Raw genomic sequence first — 12,368 nt, 5'->3', positions numbered from 1 at the left:
TTGGTTCACTTGATTTGCCTGCAAAGGTTTATGGTTTGTGTTTCAATTATGGTTAGAGGCAATGGTTTCAAATGTATTGTGTATTGATGAGAAAGTTGGATAAGAATGAATATGAAGCCGGGGTCAAAACAATGAATGGGAGCCCAGATGTATGTGCATTAAACACAGACAGCTTTTTATCTCTCTTCTAATGCAATGCTATGTTACATGACATGAAACCTTTAAGCCGTAGCTCACAGTGGGTTGTTAATAGCTTCGTTAGTAAAGGGGTTAACATATGGTGTGATAAATTGATATAGACCATGGCTTGGTTTAATTTCCTATTGTGACGCGTTCAACATCAATGAACTTTTGATATTTGCACACTTATGAAGTAGTCCCAGTTTTCTGACTGTACACTTGCACATCAAGTTTAAATAAAGTGTGTCGTTGTGACAGTGGTCCAACTGATGTACAGAGAGCTACATGTCTGAAATACATTTTTGTATTGTTACACTGCATTTGGGCTAAGGACCACAGTGATTTTAGAAAAACGTGCAGGCTTAACTGAAAAAAAAAAGATCAGATCATCACCAACAGCAGCTTTCAGAAACTGTTAGTTGGCGCCATCTCTGCTGATTTATATTTATGTGGTTTTAAAAATGTTCTGACAGTGCTCTGAGCACATTAAATGGGATTGTATTTTGGAGGAGGGAATCAGAACAATATCATCACTTTCCCTGATCTTAACACACAAAAAGCTCAGTTATAAGAATTTGCACTGATTTATATTTATATGATTTTGAAAAGGTTCCGACGGTGTGCTAATATACAGAAGATGGGACTGTACTTAAGGGGACAGGAGAAGTGATTTGGTATTACCTTTGAAAATTGATTTATTTTGCCTGTAAATAATTTAATATGAGATAAGCTTCGGGATTTGAAGTTTGCCTCTGTCGGGTCACGATATCCCCTTGGCCTGTTGAAATGCTCAGTTTGCCCCAGTGCAGTAACAATGCTTTTCCAGGCACTGATGATGGTCACATTAAAATGCTCTGTGAGGTTATTAAGCCAGCAGGCCTTGTGGGGAAAAAATGCAATCTTCAGATGATTAACTACCATTTTCAGCTGCAGTGAACTGAGAAATGTGCACCTGGGAAAATAACGTAAAAATCTAATTTCTACACCTAAAAGATGCAATTATATAAAATTATCATGACAGCATGCAAAGTGACAATAGGTATTGTTTAGGCAGCTGCATGCCCAATTTTTCCTTGAAATACAATATTAAATCATGTTTATCAAATAATGAATGAATGGAGTGAAAAAGCTTGTGGCTCATAACCATATTTAGAGATGAAGTGGTTAATGATCTTAGTCAATGGATTTGACTGTTCATGTTACAGTTTTTCTCAAATGTTAAAACACATTTCACAAACGTTTCGTCCGTGTTCTCCAATGTCTAAACACAACACCCTTTTCTAAAGCTACATAAACACAACCACACCTTCTCCCTTCAAAACTCAAACTTTCACACCAAGAGAGCAGCTTGAAGCTTTCAAAAATGTAAACACTATACACATCATTACACACTACAGCAAAACAATTGAAAACACAATGCTCAATTTGTGAGAAGGTTCTTTGTTTCATAACTGCCAATGCATATTTTTAGAAACTTTACAATAATGGATCTTCTTAGATCTCTGCAGAGGATTGGGCATTTAGATTTGTGAGTTTCATATGAAGAGTATAAATCTATAGTAAATTCTGTACACTACTGTAACAACTCAATGCAAAAACAGAATCTATTGCACACAACAGTACTCTTGAAAACATGATCAGGGTGTGAAGTTGTTTTTATTTACACCACAATCACTGTGCGGCATCATGTCGCTGAGCTGCATCGGGCCACATCACCTCATCCACATCGCAGGCTATATTGTCTCTTGCCAGGCACCGCGGGAAAAACGCCCTGGAATGGCGGATCCATCCTTGGAAGTTCTCCACTGGGATGTCAACACACGCCAGCTCCATTGCCCTTAGGAGGTTCTCTCTAGTGTATGGTTGTCTGTCATAAACCTTCCATCTCCACGATGAGAAGAACTCCTCTATAGGGTTCAGGAAAGGGGAGTAGGGTGGCAGACAGACGTTTAAAAAGTGGTTACTGTTGGTGGTGAACCACTCTCTGATTTGGTTTGTTCTGTGGAAGTGTACATTGTCCCAAATGATCACATAAATGGGATGTTCGGGCCCAGGATGGTGTTGTTGGCGGTCCAGGAGGATATCTTTTAGCTTCTCTAGGAAGGTTAGGAGACGTTGGGTGTTGTAAGACCCAAGGACAGCCTGCCGGTGGACAAGCCCCTCCAAACCCATGGCCGCACAAAGAGTAATATTACCCCCCCCGTTGGCCAGGAACCTCAGTGATGGCTCTTTGGCCAATGATGTTACGGCCTCTTTGCCTTCGTTTCTGCAGGTTGAAGCCAGCCTCATCCAGGAAGAGGTACTCATGAGGTCTGGCCATCGCGTCCAACTGTAATATCCTCTGTGAAAATGTGAAAGTGCACAGGTGTTCAGAACAACAGTCAATCAGGTAGCATAGTATTGTCCAGAAGTAATGTAGGCCACTGAGCAACACAGTATGTTCACTAACTGTACTGTGAACATGGATGTATACTTACTTGCACATACTCGTAACGTAGGTCTTTGTGTCGTGCAGAGTTTCGCTCAAAGGGAACCCTATAGACTTGTTTCATCCGCATCTTTTGGCGCCGGAGAACTCTCTATTGTGGCCAAGCTGACATCATCAATGCCCTCAAAGTTCACATTATCGGCAATGACTTTGTCTCTGATCTCCTGGAGTCTGATGAGGTTGTTCTCACGAACCATATCCACAATGAGGGTTTCTTGTGCCGCTGTAAATATGGCAACCCTCCCACCTCTATGTGGCATTCTTTCAACTCTAAAGAAAGAAACGTGTTGTCAATTGACATGTTTTACAATACTGTAACAACTGATGAAACTAATAGACTACTTTCACAGGCTTGTAAAATTGTATTGTGACAAAGAAAGCAATAGAGTACAATACCTGTTGTGTTGTCTAAATGCCCTGATAATGGTGGCCACGGTGAACCTACTCAGGTTTGGACGGACTCTTAGTCCTGCTTCAGCCATTGTCATGCCATAGACATTGACATGGTCAATGACTGTTGCTCGCATCTCGTCCGTAATGATGGTGCGAGGTTGTCTTGCTCTCCCTCCTGGACCTTCTCCTCTCCCTTGTTGGCCTCCTCCTCTTCTTCCTTGGCCTGCTCCTCTTCCTCGTGGCCTCCTCCTCTTCCTCCCTGGCCTCCTCCTCTTCCTCCCTGGCCTCCTCCTCTTCCTCCCTGGCCTGCTCCCTGGCCTGCTCCTCTTCCTCCCTGGCCTCCTCCTCTTCCTCCCTGGCCTGCTCCTCTTCCTCCCTGGCCTGCTCCCTGGCCTGCTCCTCTTCCTCCCTGGCCTGCTCCTCTTCCTCGTTGGCCTCCTCCTCTTCCTCCCTGGCCTGCTCCTCTTCCTCCCTGGCCTCCTCCTCTTCCTCCCTGGCCTGCTCCTCTTCCTCCCTGGTCTCCTCCTCTTCCTCCCTGGCCTGCTCCTCTTCCTCCTTGGCCTGCTCCTCTTCCTCCTTGGCCTGCTCTTCTCCCTCCTTGGCCTGCTCTTCTCCCTCCTCTGACTCGATTACCTCTTCCCCTGACTCTGCCTTCATCCATTGTGTTTGTTTGGAATCTTCAGCAAACTGTGCACTCTGAACTTGCTTTTATACATGTGGTCACAGCATTAGCAACAGGTGTTTTCAATTTTGAGTCGTTGTGTGTAATGAATGACGCCAGGTGTGTTCATTTTGTTCAAATATTGCTGACTGTGGCAAGCATTTTGCATCACATGAGCTTTCATTTGAGAATATGAGCAGAGTTCTTTTGCAACTTGTGTTTTAGCAAGGAAAAATGTGTTAAGATTTATGTGAACGGAGGATTGTGTTTTGTGAATTGTGTCTTCATGTGAAATGTGTTTATGATATTGGAAAATGATGGCTAGATTTAGTAAATGTGTTTAGACAACTGGTCATTTAGTTTAGAGGATTGGCTTTTGTGTTTTAGCATTTGAGAAAAACTGTAAAGTAATACTTTTCATTACATCATCATTGCTGCTCTAACTGATTACTGTCAAACGTGGTCAAGCCTTTTTTAAACAAACACTGCTTCTCCATTAGGACTGTGAAATGCTCCAGGGACCGCCTTTTCTAATCACATGTATCACTGACACCAGCACATACAGATATTTGCAGAGTGCATCATAAACACAGTGTTCAGGCATTATAATGCTGGCTCTGGCATGCATTAGCATTACTGGTATTCTGTAAATATTAGTCTTACAACATATTTTCAGCTTGAGTGACTCTGTTCTTATTAAGAGGTGACAAACAGATGGGATGTGTGAGCTACAAAAAGAGGCAGGCTTAGGGCTCAAATCAGTTCTTGTAGAAATTGTAATGCTGCCTATGCTAAGCAATGCCTTAATAAAATATAATGACTGATGCAGCTTCATCTTTTCAGCATTCAGTATCTGAGGAAAATAATGCACACTGTTCAAAAGGCTCCTTATTATCACCAATAAGCAAGCTGTGTCAGGTAATTTAAATCGAATTTCACTCAACCAATAATTCAATATTGCCACAGTAGGTGTATCAGCATAAAACTAGTTTCTGATTGTTGCATTGAAAGCTGTAGAATTTTATAACTTTATCAACTTGAGTCCCAAGTACTAATAATTACAAGCAAGCAAGAAGCACAAAATGATTTTCAGAGGAAAAGAAATAAAGTGCAATTACAAAATATAAAGTACCATAAAAGCATCTGCCGCACAAAAGATGTTAAAGCAAGTTTAGACACAAACTAACAAATCTATCAAACATATCTGTACAAATATAAAAGCAAAATCAACAGGTGGATGTGATAACATGACAAAACACTATTATGCAACAACAAAACAGCCATTAGTCAGAAAGGCAAATCTATAAAAATTAATTTTGAAGCACAGAAGCAGGGTTTAAAAACATACGTGACGTGCCAGCAAACTTAATACTAAAGGTACTACTGCAAAGCTAGTACAGCAAAATCTCCTTTGCCCTGTGACTTAAACCTGGACTCAGGCAACAGCTAAAAGACTTAAACCACTTGCTCTGAGAGGCCTTCTGGGAAAGGAAGGAGTAAAAAGTTCACTAATATAATCCATTGCCAGGCCATGTAAAGTCTGGTATGTAATTTTTAAGTGGATTCGGAAAGAAATTGGCAAGTACCACAGAAAAGTACCGCAAAGAAAAAACATGTTGTCCAAGAATCCTGCCCAAATTGGAATCTGCTACAGCTCCAGTACTGAAGCAGGAAAGCAAGAAATTTCAGGGTTCAGGAAGAAGAATATAAATGCATGACTCATTTTATCAGTACTGCTGGAGGACAAAACGCTGATGTTGAAACAAAAACAGAATTTTAAAAAAGTGGTCCAAGCATTGACTTTGTTAGTGCCCATGATTGGGTCATCTGTGTTGTTAGTATTCAACTGTAGTTCTTAGACATCTGATCATTTACATCAGGTATGTAACCTATGTAAACTGAAAATTGTGTCTTGCCTCATCCAATGTAATTGAAACTCTCACAGAAACTAGGACTGATGTTAAAAATAAACAATGTGTCACCAATATAACTGCATATTTCTAAGTACAAACTATGACGATAATGACAAATTATATGTGCTAATGCTAGGATGTACAGAGAACAGATCAGAACAATATCCATAGGGACTGTTTATTTAATACAAAGTAGAGGCAATTAAAATGATCACACTGATGTCGCTGAATTATGTTGAGTAACCAGGACATTTTTCTAGAAATACATTGTTGTTGCTTGCTCAAAAATGTATTTCCTCTTTCTTCAAGCTCTCTGAATGGCCCAAACAAAAATCCATCACAGCCATCCTTATGGGCTGGCAAAAATCTCAGAAATGTCAAAACCTGGCCTGACCAAATCTTTTAAAAAAAAATCAACTGATAAAAACTTAGAACAGACACTAGCTAATGCAAGTTAAATGTATTTATTAGCTGACGCTTTTATCCAAAGCAACTTAAAATTGCTATACATGTCAGAGGTCGCACGCCTCTGGAGCAACTAGAGGTTAAGTGTCTTGCTCAGGGACACACTGGTGGATCGGTCATAGTGAGAATCAAATATATATATTTGATTCTCACTATGACCGATTTTTATTTATTTATTTATTTTTTTCTGTTTTATTGGTCATATGTTAACACAGGGTGAACGGTATAATGAAATGTGTTATATGAGAGAAACAGAGGTCAACCCAACAATACAAGCACAAGTCATGTCTAAATAATTTTAAATTAAAATAAGAGTAGAGATTAAAAGAAATAAAATGATTGGAATAAGATGAAGATAAATATAACAATATATACATATATATAACATAAAATAAGAATAATAGTTTTAAGAGTTATAGGACTATGCAAGAGTTTTAGGTAGGTGTGGAAAAGTACCACCTAAGTGAGAGTGTACCTAGAAGAATTCATTCTGTTTCGAAGGCAAAGGCTGGGCACACCAACAATTTATTTGATTTAGATTTTTCTTCTGTTCAGTTCACTTTGCATTTTGTTAATTGATAAATAGAATCTATTAACAAGTCTATTTTTGAAAGCATTCTTAATTTACCACCATTTTCCACACTTGCCTAAAACCTTTCTTAAGTGTAGTTATTTAATCAGCAACTATTTTGTACCTAATGGACGTAGCCATCACATCGTCACCCAATGCTTTGTGGACTACCGCTTTGAAACCTCGAGTCCGGCATTTGCTTTTAACCTATTATTTGCTTTCTGCTGAAGCACAGTATAATTATATGTTGTATTTACTGGTTTAGGTTCGATTGACAGACCACCAATGACTGATGCACACAGGATATACAAAATAATTGGTAACTGGTTGGTGCATATTTTATTCGACGACCATGCCATTTTGAAGCTTTTTATATATATGGCATTTTATTAATCACATAATAGATGTGCAGATGTTTGTCTGAACAAAATATCCAGGAATTTCCCCCGTGATTTCAATTACAACCCCATGTTGTATAATGAAAAATAAATGAACATAGAACTTGAATTTGCTTTTTATTGGTTCCTGAAATCTATCTCATTCAAGTTATGTATGAAATACATTCTTGTACTGCCATATGAATCCATTTAGTCTGATTCACGTTTGAGTGTGTCCACTGAATTGACGTAACACAGTCAAAACAAATTTGGACTGCTATTAGGTTAAACTAAAGGGAAACTCTGTATTACCCATACATAAGAATGTCAGTGTGAATGTGTCTGACATTCTATTTACAGAATGTAAATAGAGTCACATACTGTACTGTAGGAAACACATTTATGATCTACACTCCTCGAACTGACACAACGGTCCACATAATAATCTTTTCTCCTCATATTCTAGCTTCCTCCCTACAGCCATTCCAGTTCAACACCTCCTTTTATTCCACTGAAATTCTCGGATAAATATATAAATAATTGGGAGGTGTGAAGGCCTGAGCTTTGGTTCTGTCACCACAGATCTATCCTCATTCACTCACAGGGATCTGTTTTAGCAGAGGTAGTATGGTGCTTGGAGTGATTTGGAAGTAGGAATTATGAGGTCTCTGATGAGAGACTGTAGAGAGAAACAGAGGGAAGGGGGGCTCTTATCACTGTACTGGCAATTAATCCTTGTGGGCTGCACTCCCACATATACAGTACACTGCTCTTGTGTTGCACCCTCTAATTTACAGACTGTGAGACAGCAGGTGTTCAAAACAAAATAAACAGAGGGGAAGTTGGAGGGAGGGATCCTTCGACCTGCTCCAGCCTGCTATTATGTGGCTCCCCGCTGGACTCAAAACAAGGAGGCACCTCTCTTGGTATGCAAAACCTGTTAAGCTTTCCCTGTCTAAGTACTAGGCCAGGGCCCAAGGTCACACTTCCAGGGTAGGCTTCGCAAATGTTGTTCTACCCCTGAGGCGTCAGCCAGCGAGAAAATTAACAGACACTTTGTGTTTTTTAGTGTGCTCCTGTGGGAGAGATGGCTGACTGCCACACTGATCCTGTCTTGATCTCCTCAGCTGAACACTCCATTATTCAAAACAACAGTTTACCCTCTACCAAAGTTACGTTGCAGCATAAATAACTGGTCTTTCAATTAAAGCTGTACGTGAGAACTTAGCACAAGAACATCACCTTGGACAAAATGTCCAAATTTGTAAATGCAGTCTACTGCATTTGTTAGAAAATAAACAATTAGTGAGCTACCTGATGATTGCAGATCATGGTAGATCACGAAAGACTTGCTGAACAGTGGCAACATTTTTATAATAGTATTCATTATAAACTAAGAAAAACATCTATTTCTTCGGTAAGCGTGCTAAAATCCAGATCAGAGTAGGTAATTCTGAAGGGTAGTCCTGCATTAGGATTGCATATATATGAAGTTATTGGACAAACAAGAGACAGATTTAACAAGACCTATGATAGGGATCATATATTTACTAAGCTTTGCAGCCTCTTTTTAGGCACTAAACAGTAAAATTTAGAAACTTGAGATATATGATTATAAAACCAAGTATTTAAAAAAAATGTACAGTATATAAAAAATTACACAGATGACGTTAGAGGATCACAAAACTATCCTATGGAGATGTGAACATCTATACCAAATACCATTGCAATCTATCCAATCATTGTTAAGACGTGTCACACACAAAAAAACCCCATCAACTTGCTGGTAGTGTTTGAGGAAAGTCATTGAAATTCATGTCTTTATAACCATGGATGTGTCATTCCATCTAATAGATAGATATATTTGACTGGATTATTGAAATGTTTGTGCTCATAATGGCACTTCATAAAAGGTCAGGTGAGCACCAAAGTCATCAGGATTCATCCTCAAGGGACAATGAATGTCTGCACCCAAGTTTATGGCAATCATCCATTAGTTGTTCTATGTCACTCAAAAATGTCAACCTTTAAGTCTAGACCACACTGAACTGAAAACAAATGGTCAAAATCGATGTGGCAGAGGTCACGATATCTCAAAGCCAAGATAATCCTGATGACATCATGATGGTTTGTTTTCTCAGACCCTGACAAAGCTCCTCCAGAGCCACAGAAGATGCTTTTTAGATTCACAGTCGGAGTAGTACTCCACTTGATGATTAAATTGATCTTACTGTGTAAAATGAATAGTGTTTACCTTAAATGTCTATAAAACTGCCTGCTACAAAACTGATAAAAATGATATGTTAATATTTTACTGTGAGAAAAGTCTTCACATAGAGCTTTAAAGTAGATTTGTGAAACCCCTTGACTATAGTGGCTCCACTGCAAGCAGTACGAGAGCACTGCGGTGATATTGCAGCCTCAGCTGCAGTAGCAGTATAATTAGCATACTGTCAGATGTCATCCAGTTGGCCTCCAGACTCGTTGCAGTGACCTTTAGCACTGTTTGAACTTTCTTTTACTGTTAAATATACACATTCTACATTGTTGCATGCTGCTATGTCTTTAGACACACATTGGCTGACATTTCCGTCATTCAGATGTCCATTGTTAACTTATTCTGGGAAACATACCAGTCCTTGTTGGCCTTTTCTTTCCAAGCTATAGTGTCAGTCGTGTCCCTGCTCAGAGAGCTTACTATTTACCACAGTGAACTACTTTCTGACTCATGCTTTAATTTGATTTATATGTTCATGTTTTAGCCAGGCTAGTGGCATGAATATAGGATATAGCAATGTCTGTTGGATGGTCCACCACTTTAGTCCTGAAATATCTCCACAACTATTGAATGGATTGTCGTGGCATTTTATACAGACATTTATGATTCCCAGAGAATAACTACCACAGATTTTGGTGATCCTCTGACTTTTATTTTAGTGCCACCAAGAGGTTGACATTTTTGTTGTTTTTGTCTTGACACTAGTTGACAAAATTGTCTCGACTAATTGACTTTGATGATGCTCTGACTTCTGAGAGGAACCTTCATCCAGAATTATCTCAACATTTCCTTGATGGATTGACATGAAATTTGGTGCAGACAGTCACATTCAACTTCCTTCACTTTTCATGTAGTGGCAGAATCAGATCAAAATTTGGGAATGACAATACCGTCTGCCTGCGCTGTACTTTGTGTGTAATGTTTATTAGCAACTGTAAGGGTCTGTAACAGAGCTACAAGGGGGCGTGCAGAGTTTGCGGTTGCCCTGGGCCCACGGTTCTCTGACTGAATATGCATTTTGTTGTTTAGTTGAATATTTTGAAAAGGTTTGTTTGTGTGTCTTGAGTGTGGCAAAAAAGAAAAAGTCAGACTTCTGCAGAGACAAGCCCCAGCACTGCCAAGAGGTTCTCATCTCATGCAGCAGACAGCACAAGGGAGGACACTGTGCCCTATTGGTATTGTCGCTTTTATACAGAGATCCCGTAAGAAACGCGGAAAGAATATCCGCCAATGTACGATCCAGCTTTCCGGAACCAGCGTTGTAGAAAAAGACAGTTGCGTGCAATTCAACAGTGAGCCAGCATATTGGCGCAATACTCCTGGGAAAAAAAGGCAATGTGAAAGTGCCTGTTCCACAACCTTAAAAGGTCCTACACCACTTTGAGTTTCTTCGGGAGTTTTGTTTTCACACCTGTTTCTTTCTGTTTTTACAAATCATTAATAACCATCCAACTAGCTAACATCATTTTGTCTAATCTGCAGTCATTTTCAAAACTCTAACACAACATCATACCTGTTCTACTACCAGTAACCCAGTTCATGTTGTTTCAACAGAATATGCAGTCAACTAACCCATTTCTAAATGCTTTTTCTTTACGTATTGCTAGCAAATGCTAGCAAATGCTAGCACACAACATGTCAGAAATGAAGACCATTTTCAAAATTAAATATTGTATAAAACCTCTACTGCTGCTACAATTACAGCTCAATATCTATATTAAAACAGCTGATAAGCATTTCTGAATGAACATATCATTGAAACATTTGATGTTTTTTTGTAATTTGGGTTAAAAATACTGTAGATCATCACAGCTAATTCCAATATCAAACAGAGACATAGCCAGGTGTGGAAGTCCTTTGAATTACTTACACAATGCAGTAAAAAGGGGGATTTCTGGAGTTGAGTTTATCCAATGTGGATACAGAACAACATGGAAGAGGAGAGAAAGAAAGAAAATGTCAGAACAAGGGAGAAGAATAGTTGGGTCAGGGAGAGGAAGAGAGCTAGCGAGGAGTAGCTGGACCAGTAAGTGTTTCTATCCAGAGATGACATTAAATGTAATGTGGATGAGAAGTGTGGCCAAATGCTGAAGATCTGCGCCTTATTTGTGCCGGAGCTAGCCAGAGCGTGGCTCTGGTACATCTGATTTTAAGCCTTTTGCGCTCCAGCACCTCTAAAGTGTGCTCTGTCACTACACTGCCCTTCTACACATCCAAGATTTCATCCAGCCTAATAGGGTCAGTCTAATGGATTTCCTTATTTACTATTTGATTTGGTAGCTAATAATGGTTTCTGTTCGTCCTTTAAAATAATGTGCAGGTACGCCATGTGTATTAAATAGCCTAATTAATTATTTGATCATAAATCATTAATTAATTATTTTTGGCGGGCGGAACATTTCACGCGCTCTGGAATTAATAATTTACAAATTAAGCACTGCTGAAGATCAGACAGATTAGAACAGCACAGGCATTTTTGTTTCTATCCCTTCTGTGCATTTTCTTTGTTTCAATGTATTTGTGTATTTACATTTACATTTACTCATTTGGCAGATGCTTTTATCCAAAGCAATTTACATTTGAGGAACAACATACAAGCATCGGGAAAGCATCAATGCAGTAAGAGATCTATAAGTGACAATAAATGCAAGTAAGAGTTATTAGCACGGAGAGCATCAATAGGGTAAATACCTAGGGAAAGAAGGAAGAGTTAACAAATAGTGCAATCAATACAAGAGAATTATAAGGAGAGCGTAGGAAGTGCATGTTAGAGGTTAGGGGACAGAGGTGTTATACAGTAAGAGGAAGTGTTCTGGAATAGATGAGTTTTCATGAGCTTCTTGAAGTGAAACGACCCTGCTCTGATGGCATGTGGTAGCTTGTTCCACCATCGTGGTGTTACAGATGAGAAAAGCCGGGACTTCGATTGCTTTGTGTGAAGGGATGGCAGAGCCAGACGGGGTTCGTTGGAGGAGCACAGTGGCCGAGAAGGAACATAAACGCATTTGACAGTATTTTTACAGGGTTGAGACGGTTACATTA

At 39.4% G+C, this 12,368-nt stretch overlaps 1 protein-coding gene across 2 annotated transcripts; it reads right to left on the bottom strand.

Annotated features, from left to right (window-relative positions):
• Positions 1–1,833: 1,833 nt before the first annotated feature.
• LOC119886452 lies at positions 1,834–2,752 on the bottom strand. Of its 2 annotated transcripts, none has more exons than XM_038697207.1 (2): positions 2,658–2,752; positions 1,834–2,521 (listed from the first exon to the last, which is right to left on the bottom strand). In XM_038697207.1, the coding sequence occupies exons 1-2, from the start codon at positions 2,663–2,665 to the stop codon at positions 1,852–1,854; spliced, it is 678 nt and encodes a 225-aa protein (XP_038553135.1). In that variant the 5' UTR covers positions 2,666–2,752; the 3' UTR covers positions 1,834–1,851. The 2 variants fall into 2 exon arrangements, with proteins under 2 accessions (XP_038553135.1, XP_038553134.1); XM_038697206.1 differs by having other exon boundaries at positions 2,668–2,752.
• Between the last annotated feature and the right edge of the window lie 9,616 nt (positions 2,753–12,368).

The sequence above is a fragment of the Micropterus salmoides genome, unplaced genomic scaffold (assembly GCF_014851395.1).
Source record: "Micropterus salmoides isolate LMB-PRFRI ecotype aquatic unplaced genomic scaffold, ASM1485139v1 Ms_hic_scaffold_4, whole genome shotgun sequence".
In the NCBI taxonomy this organism is placed as follows: Eukaryota; Metazoa; Chordata; class Actinopteri; order Centrarchiformes; family Centrarchidae; genus Micropterus; species Micropterus salmoides.
This window is presented reverse-complemented; position numbering and strand designations above follow the sequence as displayed.

Bases quoted from the DNA above. Each gene is read 5' to 3' on its own strand.
- LOC119886452 (XM_038697206.1), bottom strand. From the start codon at position 2,738: ATGCGGATGAAACAAGTCTATAGGGTTCCCTTTGAGCGAAACTCTGCA. The intron at 2,522-2,667 runs GTATGTGCAAGT...ACATTTTCACAG, and splicing joins CACAAAGACCTACGTTACGA to AGGATATTACAGTTGGACGC.